Source organism: Rattus rattus, chromosome 5, assembly GCF_011064425.1.
Source record: "Rattus rattus isolate New Zealand chromosome 5, Rrattus_CSIRO_v1, whole genome shotgun sequence".
NCBI lineage: Eukaryota > Metazoa > Chordata > Mammalia > Rodentia > Muridae > Rattus > Rattus rattus.
In genome coordinates this window covers 153,741,051-153,753,391 of record NC_046158.1, presented here as the reverse complement: position 1 = coordinate 153,753,391, position 12,341 = coordinate 153,741,051, and the positions used below count along the sequence as shown (strand labels likewise).

The 12,341-nt window shown below is 43.5% G+C and overlaps 1 protein-coding gene across 1 annotated transcript; it reads right to left on the bottom strand.

The window, feature by feature from the left end:
• Window positions 1-8,764: 8,764 nt before the first annotated feature.
• On the bottom strand, window positions 8,765-11,811 carry LOC116902366 (seminal vesicle secretory protein 2). Its single transcript, XM_032904861.1, has 3 exons — window positions 11,521-11,811; window positions 10,073-11,281; window positions 8,765-8,939 (listed from the first exon to the last, which is right to left on the bottom strand). The coding sequence occupies exons 1-2, from the start codon at window positions 11,591-11,593 to the stop codon at window positions 10,113-10,115; spliced, it is 1,242 nt and encodes a 413-aa protein (XP_032760752.1). The 5' UTR covers window positions 11,594-11,811; the 3' UTR covers window positions 8,765-8,939; window positions 10,073-10,112.
• Between the last annotated feature and the right edge of the window lie 530 nt (window positions 11,812-12,341).

Genomic DNA, 12,341 nt, shown 5'->3' with positions numbered 1-12,341 from the left:
TTTCATTCTGTAAGCTCATTATAAGTTCAAAGCAACAGTTTCACATGACCTTGTTTTATCATAGTGCACAGCTGTGGCCTGACCTAGAATTAATGTTTTCCTTGATTGTAAATTTGTTCCAAGCCTATTTTCTTTTCCTAGTGCAATTATCTCATGGCACTGAACTAAATTTGCAGCGTTTTATTTTACGGGGGGTGGGGGGCTTAAAATTACTCGAATCAAGCTCAAGGCTCTGGGTTTGGTCCCCCGCTCTGAAAAAAAAGGAAAAAGAAAAAAAATTACTTGAATCAATCCAGGAGTTCTATAACAATCATTATTAGGAATTATGAAATCATCAAGCTGTCTAAACAGCATTATTACACGAAAGTATTCTTCATATTGATTCTGCAGGAAATCCCCCCAGGAAACATGAAGCTATGTTAGATATGTGGGAGAATATAAAAATGGTAGCAGGAAACAATCCTGAGACGAATTCTCTGGGGTCCATGTCTCTCTCCACAGAACACTCATCATGGCCATGCAAAAGTGGGCCATCTCCAGAAAACTCACTTGCTTGTCACAGCCCCCTCTGAATGGCTATCACCACCAGACTAATACAGTCTTCTAAGCCAAACTGGGGTATTAAAGGGAATATGCTGGTTAAAGCAACATTTAAAATTTCAGAACAGTAGAAGCAAATTCAATGCCCCGATGTTGGGGCATAGTCGCCCACCGTACCTACGCAACGACCTCATGGGAAATGTTCAGTCATAGAAGGAACTCCCTGTGGAGGCATTTGGGTAATCTGCAGGGACAAAGAACGGAAGTATGATTTCCATTTATCTACCCACCATAGCGAAAACAAGCATGGCAAAAATAAAATAACCCAAGCTACTCATGAGAAAGGTGGCCTATCGCTGTTGTCAGGGTTGGGGTAGAGGGAGAGCAGGAATGGGGGATGGTGCTTGCCACTAGTTCAAATATTCTTTTATGCACCGACCTGAATTTGGAGGACTGCCTAAGTTTTTCATGCACAAATAAAACAACAAATGAATACAAACCAGAATCAGGAGAAAAGAAGTTTATAAATGTGTACCCCTCGGCATTTTATCATAAAGAGGGGAGGGACTCAGAAGTCTCATCCTCCCTGAGGGACTCTTGGCACTTAATGATTGCTTGCTGGGGAGGGGAAATAACTTTCTTCAGTGTTGTAGACAGTGGTAAGTTGTTCTTGCTCAGTAAATAACTCCACCTACAGTCAGGCAAGAAACTCTAAATGCAGTGGCCACACACAAAGGCGAGACATGAAAGTAGAAGGTTTGCTGAGAAGCAAGGAGGTGAGAGAGAGGGATGGGGGACATGCATGTGTAAAACTGTCAAAGAATCAAAAACAGACACGCACATGCGCACGTGCCCACACACAAGCACACACACTCATGCACGCACGCATGTGTGCACACACAGGACACGCAGAAGCAACTGTTGTACACCATTACCTCATCCCCACTGTGAGGCCATCTGCTCCCCCACAGGTCCCACTGAAGATGTGCTCAGCCTTCTGCTCTTCCTCTTCTCTCTGTCTCTTTTGCAAATCCCCACCTCAGCAGGCAGCTTCCTTGTCTCTTGGAGCTTTTCCTTCAGTATGTTCTTAAGGCGATCTGCTGATCACCTACTGAGAATTCAGCTGCTGTTATCTTCCTCCGTGAGCCCATGGTGCAAGCCAGCATCAGTGTGTGCAAGCGCATGTGCATGTGTGTGTGTGTGTGTGTGTGTGTGTGTGTTGTGACAGTACATCTACACATTTGTACACATGCATGTGGATAGAAGTCAGTGTTGGGAATTTCTTCTATTGCTCTGCCACCTTTCATTTTGAGACAGGATCTTTCATTGAACCTGGAACTCATTAACTCTAGAAGATGGCTGGCTCGTGAGCCCCACAGTTCCCTGTGTCTCTGCCGTCCCAGCACTGGGGTTACAGGTGTGCTGTCATGGGCAGCTTTTTATGTGAGTGTCAGGGATCCGAACTCAGATCCTCGGGATTTATGCAGCAAGCACTTCAGCAACTGAGCTATCTACCCCCGCTTTATCCTGTTCGCTACCCCCAAAGCACATTTCATCTTTGTATGCATTTCCTTATGTGACAAGTGAGCCTGGTTTGAACACTAAAGTATGACATTTTCTGTAACGCTTTCTCTTTTCTTTGCAGCAGTTAGACATTTCTAACCGGAGCATCGGCTTGGTGGCTGTCTTTTCTTCTTTTGTTTTGACTATTTTGGTTCACATTGTATCAGTATGTTTTATTTTCAACACGGGTTGTGTCAAGTTCTTTTAATTGCAGTTAACAGGAATGCACAGACACATAATATAGTCTCCAGTGATTTGAAGATTCCAACAGGAAAGATGTCTGTCCCCCGGTAGACAAGTTGTTCCTCCCTCAATGCTTCTAAGGTTCTTTTATAATATATTTTGATTATATTATTTCTTCTCCCTCCACTCTTCCCAGATCCTTTCCACTTTCCTATCCCCTTAACTTCATGTTCTCTCTTCTTCTCTCAAAACAGAACCAAACAAAACAACAATAAACCAAAACCAAAACCTGAAGATCAAAACAAAACAAAACAAAACAAAAAAACCAAAAACAAAACCAAAAAACCAAAAAAAAGGGAAAATAAGATGTTTTAAAAATGCTAAAAAATAAACCAAACATGGACCAAAACCAACAGCAACAAAAGAATGAGCAAATGAGTGAGCGAACAAAGGAGCAATTACCATGAATCCATTTTGTGTTGGCCACAAGCCCCCGCATCGGGCCAGCCCTGGAGTGTGGCTGATACACCCAGTGTCACTGCACTGGAGAGGCCTGACTTTCTCTCTCCCAGTAGGCATCAGTTAAAAATGGTTTCTTGCTTAGGGTGGGGCTTTGTGTCTACCCCTGCCTCTCAGTACAGGAATTTTGTCCGGTGTGAACCTGTGTGGGTATTGCTTCTGCTGCCACGGTCTCTGTGAGCTCTTCTGTGTACTGTGTGATGCACAATATACCCGGAAGATTCTGTCCCCTTGGAGTCATCTGTCACCTCTGGCTGTCATTGCCCCTTAGTGAGGTTACTGTAGGTACCACCACTCTCACAGCTCCGTCATACTGCTCAAGGACTGCAAGAGGGGCTGGCCAAGAAAGATGAAGTCACAGATCCCGGGGCAAGGCTGGCGAGAAGCCCAAACCCAAGTCTGGATGTGCTTGGCTATCCGGTCTGGTACGACAGAGCTCGGCAAGAAAGCTCCCCCCTCTGCTGTGGTCTTTGAGGGGGTGATTTTGGGGTTCCCTATCCCGGAAGCCCCTCAGGAGCTCCTTAGGAAAGGTCTTCTCACACCGCGTCAAAACACTGAACCCAATTAACTTACACCAGAGACAGAAAGTGTGACGCAGGCCCAGCCACTGGCAAAGACGTGTGGACGGGTTCAATGGGCTGTGCATTTATAAAAATGAATGTATTTAATAATGAAATTGCCCTTACATTTACTTTTTTTTACATTTAAAAATAAATGTAGAAAAGAATAAAATGTATTAAATAAAAATCTAGGGTGGTGTTTGTCTGGAACACATGTGTATTCTGGCGTACTTTAAATCACGTGCAGACTGCCACCTACCTGTGTGACAGGGGATTGATATCTGGAAACTTTAGTAGGCAGTAAAAACTAAGCATTAAAAATGAACCCATCAACTGGGCTGGAGAGATGGCTCAGTGGTTAAGAGCACTGACTGTTCTTCCAGAGGTCCTGAGTTCAATTCCCAGCAACCACATGGTGGCTCACGACCACCTGTAATGGGATCAGATGCCCTCCTCTGGTGTGTCTGAAGACAGCTACAGTGTACTCATATAACTGAAATAAATAAATCTAAGAAAAAAAATGAACCCATCAAAACGTGATCAAGTGATAGCTCTCAAAAGAAGGAGCATAGATGACTGACTAATATATGGACACGTTGTAAAAGCAATGGTTCAGAATGCCTTAAAATCATGGAAATGTTAACATAAATTATCTAAGTTTCCCTCTCTCCACCGTCACAGTAGCTATTATGAAAGGAACAGCTGAGATGGATGGCTAATGTGGCTCCAAGGCAAGAGAACCCCGCCCGTTGCTGGTATGAGTGCGAACTGGTGCAGTCGCTGTAGAGATTAGTAAAAAAGGGCCGCGAAAGCCCAACGTTGAACCAATATATTGATCCAGTTATGCCATGCCTGGGCATATACACGAAGGAACCAAAGCCATTCACACCGCAGAGATAGCCGCACACCTCTATGCACTGCTTCATTATTCTAACCCCAGGAGCTAAGGTTTGGAAGAAGCCCCAGTGCCTCCCCTGTCAGAGAACAGATAAAGAAACTCAGGTACGTATCCACAATGAGATTTTATTTGGATTTAAAGAATGAAAGTGTGTCCTTTGCTGGAATAGATGGGAATGGGGACTATAATATTAATAATACAATATTAACCTGGACCCAGAGAGACTTTAAATGTCCTGTTTCCATCTGTCCTCTGTGCAAGGGTCCTTGGTGTTACATCTCTCAGGGCCGGCTTTCCTGATGCGCAGCTGTAAGGCTTACGGGCGCGCGAGTGGCTGCTTCTGTGTGCGCGCACGTGGAAGCTGGAGGACAGCCTCAGCCGTCGTTCAGACAGGCCATCTGCCTACCAACTAGCCTAGACGGGCTGACTATTGATCCTCAAGGGTCTGTCTGCCTTAGTCTTGGAAGCCCCCGTCATGCTTGATAGAGCTACATGGACGCTGGGGGCCGTGCTTGTGAAGCACCCGACCCTCAGAGAATCCATTTCAAAAGGTTGCCCATGCCTGTCATCCTAAGCACTAATGAGGGACAGGAGCATTGCAAGTTCAAGGCTGGCCTAGGCAGTACGGTAAGACCCAATTTCACAAAAAAGTGGGTACCGTCAACCAATAAAATGGAAGGTCAAGCTGGTCCTGTATGGCTTTGTCTTCGATGGTTTTATTTATTTATTTATTTATTTATTTATTTATTTAATTTTAGTTATTTTTTTTCATACTAGGTATTTTGTTTGTTTCTCCCTCCCCCAGTTCCTCCCAGATCCTCCCCATCACCCTACCCACCCAACTTTACATTCTTTCTAAGGCTTTTATTTGCAAACATTGCCACCGGCAATTAAGATTAGACATATATTATTGGACGGCTAATTAAAACTATTATAATCTGACCTCAGCTCCTGCTCACACACATATATGTACGCAAACACACACACACACACACACACACACACACACACACACACACACACCTCTCCTGTTTCTGAGTGTGATGATAGTCGTACATGAGCACATCTGGACTCCACTAAAAGTCAAACAGCTGGGCACGCCTGCGGGGTTTCCATTAGATTATCTGAGGTGGGAAGATTCAGCTTAAACCTGAGCCACACTGTCTGGAGGCAACCCACACAAAAAGACATAGAAGAATGGAGCTTTTGGTATTCGCCTGCTTGTCCTCACTCTTGCTGGTGGGGCCATTTATCCTGTACCTGCCCTACCTCTTCACTGGCGTTAGAATCCACTTTTTCAGGATTTTGACACAGACTGAAGATCGGCGCTCTTTGGTAATCCTCTTGGACTCCAGCACTGGATGAGAAGATAGCCATTGCTACTCAGATCACAGCCTAGGAGCAGCCCCCTCTGCCCCTCATACCACGTTCATTCGTTCTCTCAGATTTGTTAGAGAACTTGGCTAATACACTGGCCCCAAACCTGTTACACGGTTGGGGTGAAGGTGACTTTGAACTTCCGACCCACTCGCCTCTACCTCCTGAGTTGAGTGTGTACACATCACGCTGCAAACTGCACCTTGGGCCTCATTCACACGTAGTGAACATTTTATCAGCTGAGTCGCAGCACCAGCTCTGGTTAACATTTATTCTTCCAACATGTGAAGATTTAATTATTTTACCCCCAAATTATCTGCCCTTTAATATCCTCCTCTCAAAACTAAAAACGCTGTTTACTACCACTCAAATAGTCTACGGTAATTATGACGCGTTGACTCCAGGCAAAATTAGTTTCCATCTACAGATTGTAAAAATATATAAGTAATGAGCTTTCAGAATGAAATGATGGGGCAAATGCAGGAGAGGTTTGTACATTTCAAAGGGGGGAAATGCAAGAAAGTATGGGTCCATGTCCCCAGAACTTTCAAATTAAGACTGTCCAATCCTATCCTGTTTTATTATCTTACTTTACTTAAGCTATGTGATTTAATATTCACACATGCATATAAGGTGATATAAGGTGTTTGTTAAATCAAACCTACCCCTCATTCCCTCTCTTCAATTCTTTCCCTATTTCCGATACCACTTTTCTTCCCCAACTTCATGTTGTCTCTCCCTGGTCCCCTCTCTCCCACTAAGCCCTTTTAGTGTTACTGATATGTGCTTGGGTGTGGGACCACCCACTGTGTGCTTGGTTAGGGACCACCTACTGGAGCAAAGGTAGCATCTCATGTTCTCTCCCCCTTCCATCTCCCAAAAAATACACAAGTGATTTTTTTTCTTCCCTTAGTTACTGTTCTATTGTTGTGAAGAGATACCATGCCCAAGGCAACTCTTAGGGGTGAAAGGGAGGAGGGAATTGGGGGAGGAGCTGTGTGAGGGAGGGTCTGGGAGGAGAGGGGGCTTCGATAGGAATGTAAAGTGAATAAATAAATAAATAAATAAATAAATAAATAAATGGAAAAAGAAAGCATTTAAATGGGGGCTTGCTTACAGTTTCGGAGGGTTAGTTCCGTGATCATCATGGTGGGAAGCAGACAGGCATAGTGTTGGAGCAGTAGCCAAGAGCTTTACATCGTAATCCCCAAGCAGCAGGCACAGAGAGTAACTGGACCTAGCATGGGCTTTTGAAACGTCACATCCCCAGTGACACACTTCCTCCAACAAGGCCACGCTGCCTTATCCTTCCAAACACTTCCAAACATGGGGACTAGGCATACAAATAGGTGAGCTGCCATGGGGAGAGGGGCATTCTCATTCTAACCATGCATCTCCCTAGCAGCCATCAAGTACCCGTAGCTCCTCAGTTGAGGGGTGAGATATCAAGCGACCCTGAGCTGAGATGTGGGCTAACTTGGTTTTGCACAAGCCTTGTGCTTGCAGTCCAAGATGCTCTGAAGTTCATGTATGCAACTGTGCTGTCTTTCCAGTAGACACCGTCTCATTCAGATACCTGCTCCCTTTGGCTCTTATAATCCTCCTGTCTCCTAGCCCAGGATGACCACTGAAGACTTCGCTTTTTGACTCTCTGTGTGTTGACCAGATGTAAGTCTCTTCAGTGATCACCGTCTATTGAAGAGAGAACTCTCTTAGGTGAGAGTGGAGAGATGCACCATTTATGGATAAGAACACTAGGAGTAGCTTATTACTGGGTCCATTTAACCGAATAATAGTAGTAGGATCTTCCCTACGGCCTATGACCTAGTCAGCCACAGCTTTTGGGTGTAGTTAATGGTATCAGGCATTGGTTCCATCTTGTGGAGTAGGACTCAAGTTCAATCCGAAAGTGGTTGACTGCTCACTCCCGTAATATCAGTGCCACTATGGCTCTAGGGGACATACATCACCAGGCCAGTTTTGATATTCTAATTCACAGGGTTCAACGATGGGTAACAGTGTTGATGACTTCTTCTTCCCTAGTAAACATGCATCGTACCTTTCAACACTGCGAAAGCAAGCTAGTAGGATGAAGCTTCCAGGTCAGGACACAGATTGATTTCTCCGTGACCTGTGACTCAGATATGTGGTGTCTTCAGTGATAGAATCTTACCATTAAGTTGTAGAGGGTAACTAGGAGCAATGGCAATAGTGTTGGTGTTGGGGGTGGGGGGTGGGGAGGTCCCAGTGGCCAACAACTCAGAAAGAGGTAACCTATATTTGGCATGGGGCTTTTTGTCTGATAGCCTGTAGTGTCTGAGTGAGACATTATTTCTCTATTAAATATTGACTCCCTATATCCATCCTGTTTTAAGACATCAGAAGATATCTTGTGTTTCCATTCAGAGGTGGTACCCAAAACTTTTGAATCTATAGCAAAGGAGAACTCCCTCTTTGTGCCTAGTGAAGTGACTAAACCTTCCAGAATAAAAAAGTAGCAGTGACTCTGTGACCTGCACATGTTTCTCTACGTCTGTGGCACCAGGGGCAAGTCTTAGGAAACGACACTCTTCCTTTTCCATAAATATCAAATGTATTAGTAAGCAACCTGTCAGCCCAATTCCCAGGCTGCGGAATCACAGAAAGACACTAGAATCACACTTACTTGATTTCATGAAGCTAATGACAGTCGGAGGAAACTTTCCCACATGCAAATGGTGGGCCTATGCTCAGAAAGAAAAACAAATTTAATAGAAAATGGTTATGTTTTCGTATATCTTTGGTTGTGAGCCCAGTCTTTAGTGGCCGTTTCTCCAGCCTGAAAATTGATGTTTCTATGGTGGTGTTGGAATTGGAAACTAATCCCTTTGGGCCTGTGATCTTTTGACTCTGATTGTCAGTTTCTAAAGGTCCACTAGGAAAAGAGTCATGAGGTATTTTAAGGTGGCTCACAGGGTAACTGGTATACTTCTAGCAACTGTATAACCCAGACATCTACACATGTGGGTTTTATTGCTATTTTCCTCAATGCTACACAATTTTCTCTTCCTTTTGGAACTGCCCATCGGGAATGTTCCCAAACCCAAATATCTGTAGGAATCAGATCTCAGTGAACAAGAGCGAGTGATGCAGAAAGTTATTTTTTTATTGGAAAGCTAGTGTCTGGGGGAAGCTCCAGGGGCAGAAGTCCTACAGAAAAGCAAAAGTGAGTAGAGGATTGTCCATGAACCAACGATCTGGGATGACGTTGCAGCCTGCATCTTGAAGGTATCATAGACTTGACTCTGGTGAGGTGAGTCCTAGAACGAGAAGGAGTGTTGGTGATATATGAGGGTAGCCAGAAGTTGAGACATAGATAAATGGATTCCTGCCCCTTTCAACTTTACCAGAACCAGTTTCTACAAATTGGGGTGCTCTGCCACTAATGCCTCTAATCAATGGACCACAAGTGTGTCCATGGTTTTTTTTTGTTGTTGTTGCTTTCCCTTTCTTAATGCAAACAAGGCAGTGAACATTGTCCTTTTTCTGGGGCTCAGATTTCACTCCCTTTGTCACAAATGTCCAGCAGTCACCTATGGGCCCTTAAGACTTTGTGCTCACTTTCGAAGTCTCCCTGCATTACAAGCACAGACTTGAAACCACACAACCCTTTTACTTTGTTCTTTGAGAATCTCATACACATACATAGTGCACTCCGATTGGCACCAGTCCCGTCACTTCTTATATCCTTCTCATCCTGGCCACCTCCACTCCTTCCTACAAGTCCCTTTCTCACAGTCATATTTTTTTTTGTTTTGTTTTGTGACCAACTGAGTTGAACCAGAGCTGCTAACACGGCTACAAGTCTGGACCATCAGAATTCAACAGGGTCACCATTGGACATACAACTGAATATAGTGTCTGCTCCAGGCAGAGATCTTTGTAACCATATCTTCCATCTGATGGAAAAGCAGCTAATCCTTAACCCCATGGATTGTGATGGAAAGCAGAGGTCCCAGGGGACTCAAGAACACACATTGGTGTAGAGAAAGAGCTCAGCTGCAATACCACCTTATACCAATATAAGCAAGAAACCAATCTTTTTTTTTTACCAAGTCAAAGTGTAAGAACAAATAAGATTCCATCATGAAATGTTAAATATGATTGCATAGGTGGTACACATTTAATAATATAAACTGTCTGTGCTCAGAGAAGCACTGAAAAGTGCTCCCTTAATGTAGTAATTCAGGACCAATTGTTAGCTTGCTTACTCTGCCTTTACTCTACAAGGACTCATTTTACCAGGGTCTGTTCTTCATCCTTCTAAAAGTTTGTAACAATACTTCTACTGATAGTAACAAATAGGTATCAATCCATAATGGATCCAGGGTTTCCTTATGTACCACAAGTAAAATTTTGGGATAAATATCTTTCCTACTTGGTGGAAACATACCTTGACATTGATCTTGGTCTTCAGTTGCTCAGTGAATATGTTATCCCTTAAGTTGAGCCTGATATAGGCCTGCCCCTCCCTTTGTAAAAAAGCTATCCTGATTAAAATTTTTCTGTTGTTGTTGTTCCTGTAATTTCTTTCTGTATTGTGCAAGATATCCTTTATAGGATTGGGAGCGTTCTTGTCCAAATTGTCGTTGTTGTCCAAATTGAGATAAGTCTTCCTCTGCTTTCATCTGTTGGGTAGACTTCTGTTGTACAGAGAGGTCATCATCGTCAAATTGTTTCCGCACTTGTGACAAATCTTCATCCATGGCAAATCCTTTCTGTTGAGTTTGTTGAGAAAACCCTTTGAGGGATTTTTGTTGGCCAAAGGACTTTAGTTGGGCACTTTGAGATTTTACTTGGCTAAAGGAGGATTGTTTTTGGGATTTTTGTTGACCATAGGATTTTAGTTGGGCATCTTGGTCGAAAGACTTCAGTTGAGTCTCTTCACCATAGGATTTTCTCTGACCATAGGAGGATTTCATTTGGCCACTTTGGGACTTTACTTGTCCGAAGGATTTGGCCTGGGATTCTAGGGATTTCGTCTGCCCATAGGATTTCATTTGGCCATAGGATTGTAGTTGACCACCTTGGGATTTTCTTTGTCCAAAGGATTTTATTTGGGACTCACTGGCTTTCATTTGTCCAAAGGATTTTACTTGGGACCCACTGGATTTCATTTGTCCAAAGGATTTCACTTGGGACCCACTGGATTTCATTTGTCCATAGGATTTTAATTGGGACCCACTGGCTTTCACTTGTCCAAAGGATTTTAATTGGGACCCACTGGCTTTCACTTGTCCAAAGGATTTTAATTGGGACTCACTGGATTTCACTTGTCCAAAGGATTTTAATTGGGATCCTCCAGATTTCAGCTGTCCACTGGATTTTACTTGTCTAAAGGATTTTATTTGGGATTCTTGGGATTTCAATTGGGATACTTGTCCTTTACGACAAATCGCGGCCCCTTTTACACCTGTATGTTCTTGTGAAACACTTGTCTGTGCCATGTCACCCCCATCCTGGCCGAACATCTGGTGTTGTGATTGCATAAAAATGCTTTCTTCAGCTGCTTCCTCACTTCCTCCTTTGAGCCCAAAATTGAGGCCTTTCTGACCAAGCATAAACCCTGATGAGCTGCTCTGGAAGTGACCTTTTGTCCCACCTGGTAATTGAGAGGAGGAAGGTTTAAGTTACATGATCTGCACAGTCCTTCCAAGTCTCATTTCCAAAATTTCCTCATAAAACCATTGATGTTCCCACAAGGGTTTTGGTTTTCGGTAGAGAAGAATTAGGTCTCATTAAAAAAAAAATTCCCCTATGAAAGGATCTGCTACTCCCAGAGTACCCTTAAAAACATTCTCCCTGAGTGACTTTCCCTCTAGTCACCATCTCCCTACTCACCATACTGTCCAACCACAGCTGCCTGTCTTTCCAGAAGGAGGAACAGAGATAGAATGAAGACAGAGGACTTCATCTTGTCAAGAAGGACCTTCACTGAGAGCTGAGCTGACTCTCACATTTATATATTCTCTAGCTGGATGTATTACAGATATGGCTGACACTACAAAAGGCACTGCCTCTTTTTTAAAAAAATTATCTCTAAATGTCAACTTCCTCCCCTCTGCACAGTTGGGGACATTGGTAATGTTCCCAGGTACTTTGCACAGGGATGCAATGTCAGAGACCTTTTCTATGTCATAAGCCTCAGCAAATCTTTATCAACCCTCTGACTTTATCACATACCCTTTGCAAACAAAGTGTGCTTTCTAGTATATTTATTCTATGCATGTTTTATAAGGACAGATTGGACCTTTTATTTTCAAACAAAATCCAGAGTAGAGAGGGGAAGAGATTTTTTTTTTCTTCTTTTATGCTCCGAGAGTAACCAGGGCCTGATCAAATTTTCCTGGTCACAGTGTAGTGGAGCTGACACTGTTTAGCATGCTATCTCACAGAAGCCCATGAAGTTGCTTTTTTTACGTTGAATTTGACATAGCTTCTCATTTACAGGCAAAGGAGCAGTCACACATATAGAAAGGCACAGGAGACAACAGAACACAACGGAGCTCCGAATAAAAGTTTGAAGAATAAATGGAGACGGAGTCATAGCTGTGTGGCAGACCACCAGCCTAGTGAGCATGAGGCTCTTGAGTTAAACCTCAGCCCTGGAAAAATAATCACTGGGACCCATGAATGTCCAAAGTAGCTGTGAGGTATAGAAC